The sequence below is a fragment of the Gigantopelta aegis genome, chromosome 4 (genome assembly GCF_016097555.1).
Source record: "Gigantopelta aegis isolate Gae_Host chromosome 4, Gae_host_genome, whole genome shotgun sequence".
NCBI lineage: Eukaryota > Metazoa > Mollusca > Gastropoda > Neomphalida > Peltospiridae > Gigantopelta > Gigantopelta aegis.
Genome location: NC_054702.1, coordinates 5096516 through 5110080, shown reverse-complemented (window position 1 = coordinate 5110080; position 13565 = coordinate 5096516). Strand labels below are relative to the sequence as shown.

The following is a 13565-nucleotide window of genomic DNA, read 5'->3' as shown; positions in this document are numbered from 1 at the left end:
TTTATACAATAACTAGTTTAACTCTGGGTTTACTTGGCCCCTTCACCTACAAACGTATTTATACAATAACTATTTTAACACTACCTTTGCAACCAGTTCGACCTGGTGTTGATCCGTCTGGACAGACACACCTGTACGATCCCCCGGTATTGACACACTGCGATCTCGGAGGACAGTTCGCCGTCCCATCGTGACACTCGTTGATATCTGTTGATTAGTTTAAACAGTACGATGATCACATAGCTGGCAAGAGTCAGTGCATCTCGCAATACATCTTTGTAGAAGAAGTCAATATCACTAGAAAAGCATGGCTAATTGGCTCTGTTGTTTAGTATTACTATTTGTGTCATTTGTATTACACTTGTCAAATATTAACTTATATTGGTAAACACTTCCATTCATTATATTCATTTTGTTTTGAACGTTTGACATTCATTGCTTTTTTCTGCATATCAAGGCAATAGCGAAATTCGCTAGCACTGAGGAAACAGTTCTAAGATATGAAATAACTTAACAGGTGCGACCATCTCCAGTGAAGCCAGCCTCGCAGGTGCACGTGTACGACCCTTTTGTGTTGCACAAACAGTGTTATCATCACATACCCGTGATCCTGCGGAACACTCGTTTACATCTGAAACGTGTAGCAAAGACGCCTTGCCCATGGAAATTTGCACATCCACCCAATAAGAAACCCCAACAAAAAAAAACAAAAAAAAACGATACAAAACAAAATAAATAAAAGATAACAAAATTTCCCCTTAAGAACACAAAAACAACAACAAACAAACAAAAAACTCATCAAAACAAACTAAAGAAAAATTATTTTAAATAGATCTTTTTACATTAATTCAATCACCACATTTACTGTAGTTATATGTATTACACACATACTAGCAGGTTACTTGACAATTGAATATAACAAACAATAAACATTACCCTTCGAAAAACCACTAAACAAAGAGGTACTGCAATAAGGCAGTTTATTCATGATCTGAATCAAAGTCAGATGAACACATGGATAAGAAAACAAATAGTTTGTTCCTGCTATTTGAGGCATTGGGCCGAATTTACGAAGACAGGTTTTTTTAAACGCATGATGCGCGGTCAATCTGGGATCGGTCCCCATCGGTGGACCCATTGGGCGAGTTCCAGCCAGTGCTCCACAACTGGTATAACAAAGGCCGTGGTATGTACTATCCTGTCTGTGGGATGGTGCATATAAAAGATCCCTTGCTGCTAATCGAAAAGAATTGCCTATCAGCGGGTTTCCTCTCTCTTTCTTTTAAATTTTAAAAATATAAATCTCACTGAAATGTTAATGATGCACAGGAACTTCTTTTCGTGAGTATGTATGTAACAGGTAGTTGGGGGGAAAGAAGTGTACTTTTCAAGTCTCTTATATGGGGCCCGCTGAGTATATTTGGAAATGGGATCTAGGGTGGGGTGAATGTCTCTGGGTGAAAATACATGTATTTGTGGACCCAATCCTGTTTGGGGAGGGGAGGGGGGGCTTGCTTCCCCAAGAAAATTGTTAATTTCAGGTATTAAAATACGACATTTCAAGACTTCTGGACAGAGTAATAGGGAAACGTGGTTTGTGTGTCATGACCTCTGCCCCCCGATCGACAGCCCTTGGTATAGGTGTTCTTTTTAACGCTGCTAATTCCCTCAATACTGGAGGTGCCCTTTTGAAACGTAGTAATGGAAAATGAAACAAAACTATTTAATAATATTTACTTTTAGTTTGTTTTGGTGCTTTTGTAAGAAAATAATTATTTATTTTTTATAGATTTATATTGTAAATTTATTACTGAAGTTACTGAAAGTGTTACTTTTAAAAACAATGTTCCAATTTACTTCCCGCTGAACAATGTGTGACTTGTAGGCGTAACGTTCTTCACCCATTCAACAATTGCTAAAAAAATAGGTTAGACATTCCCGTGGTCCGACTATGGGATACACCACGGGTAAGATGAAAGGAACCAAGGAACCGACGCCAAAGCGTGGTGCAATATTGCTTAACAATCTAGAACATATCGTCAGACTAAGCCCACAGCTAAAAGCTGATGGGGAATGACAGATGTGTGAGAGACAAGGACTGGGAGGTGGAGGTGGATAGCTGATAAGTTGAAAGATAGTAGGATTTGTCAGATGGGGATGAAATGATATGGAATTCAAATGAGAAAAAGGAAAGGGTCAGTGGGATAAAAAATAATAATAAACATCTGCGGGTGTGGGGGGGGGGGGGGAGAGGAGCTGGGGTGAACACACCCTAGGAATTTTGAAATGCCCCTAAATATTATCTAGTGGCATAGTGATAAGAATGATTTTGTATAGCCTGTCAGCATTAGTGTCACAGGTGTGGGTTCCACGTGTAGATTCATTGATATCTATTAAGACAATACAACGTACGCATCATGATTTTATATCGTATTGTGAGTAGGAACAAATCATTACTGTATGTTTTAATAAAAGTATGTCACTCCAAGTTACATAAAAATCTGTATTCCAAGACCGAATCTCTGCACAATGCAGTCGATGGGCATTTAGCTAAATTAATTTCTATCTAGACTATAGGAGGTCAGCTAGATCTTTTACTGGATACTAAATCGTCTCGAGAAAATTGTCACTCCCAGATTGGTTTACAAAATCAACACTAGCACAGGTCAGAGCTCATTGGAATAAATAGATACGATGACATGCATTAATGAATCACTATAGAAACAGTGACCAAATATGATGTTCGCGAAATGTGAATATATCCTATCCCAACGGTGGAACCCGCCATGTGGATATATATGAACAAAGCATTATTCGCAATATCCACTAAAGGTGTGACTGTCAAACATTTCATATTATCAATAACAAAATTGCATGAGTGCTTAAGGGCACATATATGTTATAGTTCATACTGAAAGAAATCCACATTGTTTTGTTTAAAAACGCAGTCAGTTCAGTTTGTTTGTTGAATACATTACGGGAATATCTAATTGTTATTATCTTAAACACCAAAGTAGTTGAAACTGTTGGTTGAAATACTTGTAGACATAACACAAGAAAAGTCAGACATCATATCTCGTACAGCACAGTGGATGGAACAATCTATAGCAAAACAAGATTGTGTTTGCATAAAAACAAATAAACTAGAGAAGCTCATACGAAGCATGTTTGTTACATCTATGAAAACAGATAATGCAAAATGTCGACTGTCTTTTTTATGTTATTAATTCGAGAGATCGCTGTTTTGAGGTTTGTTTTGTTTTTGTTTTGTTTTTCTTTATGTTTTTGTTTTCTTCTATTTTATGTGTATATGTGTGTGCGGCTGAGCATGAGACTTTTTCTGGTGAGGTGATATGCCAGATACATCTTTAAACGCAGTCAGTTCAGTTTGTTCGTTGATATGGAAATGTGTCAACATAATAGTAGAGATTGCAGACGTTGGCAGACGCTTACATAGCTTTGTTAATAAAATAACGAAAACAAATGTTTTCTTAAAATATTTCTATCTGTTTCGGTTAAATTGTTTGTTAGTTTTGATCTCTCAGTGACATTAAGATTGCCAGTGAAGTTGCTCTGAAATAGAAAATAGCTTCACGTGATTCACAAATGTGTGTCTTAGTACATTTATTAAAATATAATTTCTGTCAATCCCGTTTTAGAGAATGCCACTTCTTGACACAATGTAGATTGCATTGGTATATATCTTTATAACCATATCAACATGCTTTATGAACTCTAGCCTGTGCCTAAATACCAGTTGGAATCGAATAAAAAAAAAGTATGTTTTGATTAAATGATTCCTGATAAATTGAAATGAAAATAAATATTTATTTCTAGTCAGATGGAGACAGATAAAATGAAGAGAAACGTTGCTCCTCACCTGCACAGCTGAATCCATCTCCAGCGTATCCCGAGTTACACTTACAGTCGTAAGATCCTTCATTGTTGGTACAAACAGCATTACTATCACATGTGTGTCTTCCAGTACTGCATTCATCAACATCTACACAGAAAAGGAAACATCAATATTGTTTGTTGAAATATATTTTAACTGAAAAATGTATTTGAAAAAGATCAATTAATGTCTAGGAATACACGTTGTATAAGTACCCGTAGAGCTAACAATTTAGTGTTGCAGTTTAAATAAAAGTGTTGCGTTGGTCAAGCATAACGTCAAAGTGCCCATGGACATCGGAACAGCGTCAAACCATTCTGGGTTCTTTAATGAATAAGTATTGTGTATCATTCTGACATAAAACATGGAATCTTGTTTAACAATTACCCTGAGAATAACGCTAAAGAAATAAATATCCCCTGCTAGGTCCAATACATAGTCATGCGAATGTAATGTATGAATATAATGAATATAAGAATTTCAAAACATTGATCTGTAATTCTTTGTGATAAAGCTATACATAAAAAGAAAGAAGTGTTTTATTTAACGACGCACTCAACACATTTTATTTACGGTTATATGGCGTCAGACATATGGTTAAGGACCACACAGATTTTGAGAGGAAACCCGCTGTCGCCACTACATGGGCTACTCTTCCGATTGGCAGCAAGGGATCTTTTATTTGCGCTTCCCACAGGCAGGATAGCACAAACCATGGCCTTTGTTGAACCAGTTATTCATCACTGGTCGGTGCAAGTGGTTTACACCTACCCATTGAGCCTTGCGAAGCACTCACTCAGGGTTTGGAGTCGGGGTCTGGATTAAAAATCCCATGCCTCGACCTATACATAAAATGTCAGAGCAGAGTTTATTTTAAGTTGTTGTTGTTTTTGTTTGTTTGTTTGTGTATTTGTTTTTCGGGGATTATTATGTTTTGTTATTGTTGTTGAAAGCTTTGAAAAGAAGTCCTGAAACTGATAATGCGATGGTTGTAACATTTCTAAAATTCAAAGTTCATAACTGTGTCAAACACGGTTAACACATCATAAAGGTTATCCTTTACATAAATGTAACTCTGCATGATAAAGATGAACACAAAACTTTACTTTAATACTTGAAACATTGCAAGGAAAGTATTGAATAGGAGAACTAGTTCGATCTAAGTAATCACGTGAGAAGGTCAATGTCATTTTTAACCAATCAAATGTACCGTAGCTTCAGCGATGGCATGGCATGTTGTTATTACACGTGTGTTTCGTATGATTATTATTAACTCGGTTATGTTGAACCACGTGGATAATAAATGAATATAACAAATTGAAAACCTTGATCTGTATTTTTTTGTGATAAGGCTACACACAAAATATCAGATCAGGGTTTATTTGTTGTTGTTGTTGTTTTTATTGTTTGTTTGTGTATTTTGTGTCCTGAATCTCTGACATTGCGATGGTTGTAACATGTCTTAACTTCAAGGGTCATAACTGTGTCAAAAATGGTTAAAACACCACGAACGTTATCCTTTACATGAATGTAACACTGCATGATAAAGATTAATACAAAACTTTACTGTAATATCTTGAAACATTGCAAGGTCCGAAAAAGTATTCAAGGTCATATGTTCAAGATCACAATTGTTAATTTCAGGTATTAAAATACGACATTTCAAGACTTCTGGACAGAGTAGTAGGGAAACGTGGTTTGTGTGTCATGACATCTGCCCCCCGATCCACAGCCCTTGGTATAGGTGTTCTTTTTAACGCTGCTAACTCCCTCAATACTGGAGGTGCCCTTTTGAAATGTAGTAATGGAAAATGAAACAAAACTATTTAATAATATTTACTTTTAGTTTGTTTTGGTGCTTTTGTAAGAAAATAATTATTTAATTTGTATAGATTTATATTGTAAATTTATTACTGAAGTTAGTGACCGTGTTACTTTTTAAAACAATGTACCAATTTACTTCCCGCTGAACAATATGTGACTTGTAGGCGTAACGTTCTTCAGCCATTCAGCAATTGCTAAAAAATAGGTTAGACATTCCCGTGGTCCGACTATGGGATACACCACGGGTAAGATGAAAGGAACTAAGGAACCGACACCAAAGCGTGGGGCTATATTGCTTAACAATCTAGAACATATCGTCAGACTAAGCCCACAGCTAAAAGCTGATGGGGAATGACAGATGTGTGGAGAGACAAGGACTGGGAGGTGGAGGTGGATAGCTGTTAAGTTGAAAGATAGTAGGATTTGCCAGATGGGGATGAAATGATATGGAATTCAAAGGAGAAAAAGGAAAGGGTCAGTGGAATAAAAATAATAATAATAAACATGTGCGGGTACGGGGGGGGGGGGGGGGGGGGCTGGGGTGAACACACCCTAGGAATTTTGAAGTGCCCCTAAATATTATCTAGTGGCATAGTGATAAGAATGATTTTGTATAGCCTGAATGCATTGGATCTAATAAGCGCATGGTTCTTACCTATACAGGAGAATCCATCACCTCTGAATCCAGATTTGCAGTTACACTCGTAGGAAGCTACAGTGTTATTGCAGTCAGCATTAGTGTCACAGGTGTGGGTTCCACGTGTACATTCATTGATATCTATTAAGACAATAAATCGTACGCATCATGATTTTATATCGTATTGTGAGTAGGAACAAGTCATTACTGTATGTTTTAATAAAAGTATGTCACTCCCAGTTACATAAAAATCTGTGTTCCGAGACCGAATCTCTGCACAATGCAGTCGAATGGGCATTTAGCTAAATTAATTTCTATCTAGACTATAGGAGGTCAGCTAGACCTTTTGTTGGATACTATATCGTCTCGAGAAGATTGTCACTCCCAGACTGGTTTACAAAATCAACACTAGCACAGGTCAGAGCTCATTGGAATAAATAGATGTGATGACATGCATTAATGAATCACTATAGAAACAGTGATCAAATATGATGTTCGCGAAATGTGAATATATCCTATCCCAACGGTGCCACCCGCCATTTGGATATATATGAACAAAGCATTATTCGCAATATCCACTAAAGGTGTGACTGTCAAACATTTCATATTATCAATAACAAAATTGCATGAGTGCTTAAGGGCACATATATGTAATAGTTCATACTGAAAGAAATCCACATTGTTTTGTTTAAAAACGCAGTCAGTTAAGTTTGTTCGTTGAATAAATTACGGGAATATCTAATTGTTATTATCTTAAACACCAAACTAGTTGAAACTGTTGGTTGAAATACTTGTAGACATAGCACAAGAAAAGTCATACATCATATCTCGTACAGCACAGTGTATGGAACAATCTATAGCAAAACAAGATTGTGTTTGCATAAAAACAAATAAACTAGAGAAGCTCATACGAAGCATGTTTGTTACATCTATAAAAACAGATAATGCAAAATGTCGACTGTCATTTTTATGTTATTAATGCGAGAGATCGCTGTTTTGAGGTTTGTTTTGTTTTTGTTTTGTTTTTCTTTATGCTTTTGTTTTCTTCTATTTTATGTGTATGTGTGTGTGCGGCTGAGCATGAGACTTTTTCTGGTGAGGTGATATGCCAGATACATCTTTAAACGCAGTCAGTTCAGTTTGTTTGTTGATATGGAAATGTGTCAACATAATAGTAGAGATTGCAGACGTTGGCAGACGCTTACATAGCTTTGTTAATAAAATAACGAAAACAAATGTTTTCTTAAAATATTTCTATCTGTTTCCGTTAAATTGTTTGTTAGTTTTGATCTCTCAGTGACATTCAGATTGCCAGTGAAGTTGCTCTGAAACAGAAAATAGCTTCACGTGATTCACAAATGTGTGTCTTAGTACATTTATTAAAATATAATTTCTGTCAATCCCGTTTTAGAGAATGCCACTTCTTGACACAATGTAGATTGCATTGGTATATATTTTTATAACCATATCAATATGCTTTATGAACTCTAGCCTGTGCCTAAATACCAGTTGGAATGGAATAAAAAAAGTATGTTTTGATTAAATGATTCCTGATGAATTGAAATGAAAATAAATATTTATTTCTAGTCAGATGGAGAAAGATAAAATGAAGAGAAACGTTGCTCCTCACCTGCACAGCTGAATCCATCTCCAGTGTATCCCGAGTTACACCTACAGTCGTAAGATCCTTCATTGTTGGTACAAACAGCATTACTATCACATGTGTGTCTTCCAGTACTGCATTCATCAACATCTACACAGAAAAGGAAACATCAATATTGTTTGTTGAAATATATTTTAACTGAAAAATGTATTTGAAAAAGATCAATTAATGTCTAGGAATACACGTTGTATAAGTACCCGTAGAGCTAACAATTTAGTGTTGCAGTTTAAATAAAAGTGTTGCGTTGGTCAAGCATAACGTCAAAGTGCCCATGGACATCGGAACAGCGTCAAACCATTCTGGGTTCTTTAATGAATAAGTATTGTGTATCATTCTGATATAAAACATGGAATCTTGTTTAACAATTACCCTGAGAATAACGCTAAAGAAATAAATATCCCCTGCTAGGTCCAATACATAGTTATGCGAATGTAATGTATGAATATAATGAATATAAGAATATAAAAACCTTGATCTGTAATTCTGTGTGATAAAGCTATACATAAAATGTCAGATCAGAGTTTATTTTTTGTTGTTGTTGTTGTTGTTGTTTGTTTGTTTGCGTATTTGTTTTTCGGGGATTATTATTTTTTGTTATTGTTGTTGAAAGCTTTGAAAAGAAGTCCTGAAACTCTGATAATGCGATGGTTGTAACATTTCTAAAGTTCAAAGTTCATAACTTTGTCAAACACGGTTAACACATCATAAAGGTTATCCTTTACATAAATGTAACTCTGCATGATAAAGATTAATACAAAACTTTACTTTAATACTTGAAACATTGCAAGGTCCAGAAAAGTATTCAAGGTCATATGTTCAAGATCACAATTCTGTGAAAAATGAGTAAATGTCCCAAGAAATTCAAACTTGATCTTGTTTAAAGAATATTTATTCAGTATCACAAGAGGATCGATAAACAGCTGGTAGGCCTATATAAATAACGTTTCACTTGATCTGCAGTGCTCCATAATAAAACGTAGCTAGATGCAAAATGTCAGCTCAATATATTGTCGTATTGCAAAACAAAAACCGTAACATTAATGGTTTAAATATCGCCTAAAATCAAGGATCATAACTCATGAAACTCAAACCTGATCTGTAAGTGGATATGATAAAGATATGCACAACATTACAACTCTGTATCTTGATTCAATGAGTCCTTGTAAAAACAAAATCTGGGATATTATTTGTAATGTCTTCTAATTTCAAAATTCACAATTCTATCAAAAATGGGCATATAGTCATGAAACCCAAACAGTATCTGTAATTGTCCATAACAAAGCCGCACAGAGAAGTTCAAAACAAGGTCTGGAACACCATATACAGACAGACGGGAGGACCAAAAAGGGATTAATGGTTATATTAATGTATTATACCTTGACAAAGAAACCCAGAGCCGGTATATCCTGTCTTGCATGCACACGAGTAAGCGCCAGGATAGTTGATACAGTATGCCTCAGTAGGACAAATGTGAGTTCCAGCAGAACATTCATCAACATCTGAAATACAGAAACACATTCAACAATAAAAATAATAACAACATGCAACACAATACACTGGTATACGCAAATGCCTCTCTATCATATGGACCAAACGTATCTTCATAAAATAATGAATTTAATAATAAACATCTACATATGCAAATTTGTTCTATTTTATGTTTAAGGCATATTTTAAAACTATGTATTACAGATAAACAAAATTAGTAAATAGTTCTAAAATATGACTGAGAAACAGGCCAAGTACAGATGTATTAGCAATACCTAACTAGTAGATATATAGATACAATCAACAACCGCGTCACTTACCCGTGCAGTTGAATACACTGCCGCTGAATCCAGACTAACATTCACACACATAAGAGTCATTGGTGTTGGTGCAGGTAGCATTAGCATGGCATATATAAATATATATATATATATATATATATATATATATATAGAGAGAGAGAGAGAGAGAGAGAGAGAGAGAGAGAGAGAGAGAGAGAGAGAGAGAGAGAGAGGATTCGTCACGAGTATTTTTTAATATGGGAAATATCAACCGAGGCTTCGTTAACCTGTATTTGTCGAGGCTCTGCCGAGACAAATACAGATTAACAGGCCGAGGTTGATATTTCCCATATTAAAAAATACGAGTGACGAATTCTATTTATCATATCACTGTCAATTTTGTTTATTTTCCACTTAAATGATTAATAAACAAAACCCCAACGCTCGGACGTAACAATCTGTTATGACGTATGAATACATGTACATGTCAATCACTCAGCTGATAATCGGTTTGTCAATACACCTTGAAGGTTATCTATCCTTTCTGAAACTAGGTTAAAAGCGGAAACAAAGATTGTAGCTATTTAAACAATTTAATACTAATTTAACAGTTTTATATATAAACAATGAAATTATAATAAAATAATTGACAATAGCCAAAGTTTTCAAAATAACTTTTCGCGGCATTTTGCCGAGTACTACGTCATTGTCAGACATAGGCCTATCTACGTCACTGACCTATTTAAGGGCTTCATCAAGTTCAGTCTGAGTCTGTCGAAAATAAGTCTTCGTCGTTTTAGGGGGACAACAGGACTTTTAGGCTGAGCCACATTTATTACGATGTTGCTTTAGAAAGAGGTAAGACTGTTCGGTTCGTAATGTCCCCCGGTTTCTTTTCATACACTGATGTAAAACTTGCACAGAATTACATCGAGTTCTTTACGGGGGGGGGGGGGGGGGGGGGGGGGCATTTCATGTATTGGTCTGGACTCATTGATTGATTGTAGATAGTTTTCAAAAATGCGCATGTCGTGTAGAGGTTTTTTTGGCAGTATTCTTATTTTCATTTTCTGTAATGACATTACCAATCATCGTATCATCTACTTCTACAAATCTACGAGTTTTGTTTTTGGGCCTGCCGGATTGTGGCGTCTGCTTCGATCCCCTGTTTGCACTAACTAAACGTTCTGGTGACAATTCAGCTTGAATCATAACTATATAATTACCGGAAGGTAGAGTTGCTTTGATTGTAGCACTTCCTTTTTTATCGATAGTAACGCTATCTCCGACTTCAAAAGACGCCATGTTTGTTTGTCAACAATTTTGACAGGTGAAAATAGTTCTACGTTTTCGGTATATAATTTGCATAATAATGTAATTTGCATACTTATGTTCTAAATATTTGCATACTTATGTCTCAAAATATGTGATTTATGTAATGGGCGTGCCCAATGCTATTCCTTAGTAGTGATATGATAAATATATATATCACATATAAATTATATCTTGGAACGTTGTATTCGTGGACACCGATAACCGAGACAATACAAATCATAATTTTTCGCTGTGAAATCATTAGACATTGCTATAACGTACAGTATCATTGGACTATTCTACAATTTAAAGATTACAGACCAATGACTTTTCCGGTAAACTAAATATGACGTCATCATGATTTGGCAAATAACGTCATGTACTTTAAAGCGTTTGCATTTTAAAGTTACGTCTCTCAGTTTTTATTGTCAAATTTGTAATAAACTGCTGTTTTAATACAATTCATATGAATGTTTTTGACAGAATAAATAGAATTTGGTTTTTTTTTTTTAAATCATGAAAATAGAATGTTCTTAAGCAAACAAAAATAATGACTGAGGTATCAATATAAACAGTAACTCAGTACCAGTTATTATCAGATGTATGTCCCTGGTGACTTAATGTTCAGTTGTCATGCGCTTTATTTCACTCGGGACATAAACCAGATAATAACTGGTAACTCGTTTATTATCCCCTATTTCTGTATTATGTCAGTAGCATATAATTATATTGTCAACTTGACATCTAGATATTTGGAAAACTTGCAATAGACGTTGATATGTGCAGTCTATATAATTCCGACTGTGGTAAGTTAATTAAAACTATGATTCTTTCCTGTGAGAGTACAGTTAAAGCCATCTCCGGTGTATCCTGATTGACAAGAACAGCTGTATGACCCGACTGAGTTTTTACAGTCAGCGTGAGCGTCACATTTGTTTGTGACATTCAAACACTCGTTGATATCTTAAAATACAGTTTGACGTTGAGGGTTATACATGTATTTTCGTCATATAGGTGAAAACTATGGACTTAACAAATACTGCTAAGTACAATACGGGTAACTTCCAATAAGGCATGCTATCGTGAAAAATATAAGTGTACTGAGCAATGGCTGTGGGTTATGTGCACCCCATTGGCCTGTTTTCCACCAAAGTGTACTAAGCAATGACAGTGGGTTATGTGCACCCAATTGGCCTGTTTTTCCACCAAAGTGTATTGTGCAATGACTGTGGGTTATGTGCACCCAACTGGCTTGTTTTCCACCAAAGTGTACCGAGAAATGACTGTGGTGTATGTGCACCCAATTGGCCTGTTTTCCACCAAAGTGTATTGAGCAATGACTGTGGGTTATGTGCACCCAACTGGCCTCTTTTCCACCAAAGTGTATTGAGCAATGACTATGGGTTATGTGCACCCAACTGGCCTGTTTTCCACCAAAGTGTATTGAGCAATGACTGTGGGTTATGTGTACCCAACTGGCCTGTTTTCCACCAAAGTGTATTGAGCAATGACTGTGGGTTTTGTGCACCCAACTGGCCTGTTTTCCACCAAAGTGTATTGAGCAATGACTATGGGTTATGTGCACCCAACTGGCCTGTTTTCCACCAAAGTGTATTGAGCAATGATTGTGGGTTATGTGTACCCAACTGGCCTGTTTTCCTCCAAAGTGTATTGAGCAATGACTGTGGGTTATGTGCACCCAACTGGCCTGTTTTCCACCAAAGTGTACTGAGCAATGACTGTGGGTTAAGTACACCCAACTGGCCTGTTTTCCTCCAAAGTGTACTGAGCAATGACTGTGGGTTATGTTCACCCACCTGGCCTGTCTTCCATAAGTGTTCCACTTCGTCGTCAGATATTGGTTGAGCTTGAAAGGGTAAGTTCCCCTTTCCACCTTTTTTTTCAGTTGTTTTTGTTTAGAATTCAAGACCTCTCGTGTCTTAGTATATACAGAATCTAAAATCAAAGACACCCTATAATTTCCCCGCCTCAAGTATCTATCGAAGCTAGAAAGCATGCCTCTCAAGCTGGAAGGTTCATACTCGTCACCATTTATATGTTTTCACGGAAATGAAAAACTTGCATAAAATCACGTTCAGTTCACTGTATGGAATGTTTTCGAAGTTTCTCGTGTCATGTTCAATATTTTTTTATGTAAGCCTTCAGTATGTTTACGTCATATTTTGTTTTGTTTGAAGTATGTTTATTTTCATTTTCTTTAACAAAGGCTTTGATTTCATCATCAGGCACATGCCGAAATCGTCACCAACTATTTTCGCATCAGAAATCATGTTTTACCAGCATATCCAGTTTGTTTTTTCCAACTGGTTGGCGTTTAAACCAAAGCTGACCTTCAACTGGGGTAGTTTTACAGGCAGTGGCGAGATAAAATGGAGTTGATACGTTATGGTAGTCAGAAGGTCGGACAGATTTGATTTTTTTTGTACATTTCAACTGGACATC

The 13565-nt window shown here is 36.1% G+C and overlaps 2 protein-coding genes across 2 annotated transcripts in view; one reads left to right on the top strand and one right to left on the bottom strand.

Annotated features, from left to right (window-relative positions):
* The window catches only part of LOC121372107 (fibrillin-1-like), a 14900-nt gene extending 14879 nt beyond the window's left edge, over positions 1–21 (top strand). Inside the window, exon 6 of the mRNA XM_041498371.1 lies at positions 17–21. Coding sequence (XP_041354305.1) covers positions 17–21 — 5 coding nt within the window. The remainder of the gene's footprint in view (positions 1–16) is intronic.
* A 37-nt stretch (positions 22–58) lies between these two features.
* The window catches only part of LOC121372105 (adhesion G protein-coupled receptor E2-like), a 34055-nt gene continuing 20548 nt past the window's right edge, over positions 59–13565 (bottom strand). Inside the window, exons 5-9 of the mRNA XM_041498369.1 lie at positions 9396–9518; positions 7987–8109; positions 6375–6497; positions 3881–4003; positions 59–207 (exon numbers count right to left, since the gene is read on the bottom strand). Of these exons, the coding sequence (XP_041354303.1) occupies positions 59–207; positions 3881–4003; positions 6375–6497; positions 7987–8109; positions 9396–9518 (641 nt within the window). The remainder of the gene's footprint in view (positions 208–3880; positions 4004–6374; positions 6498–7986; positions 8110–9395; positions 9519–13565) is intronic.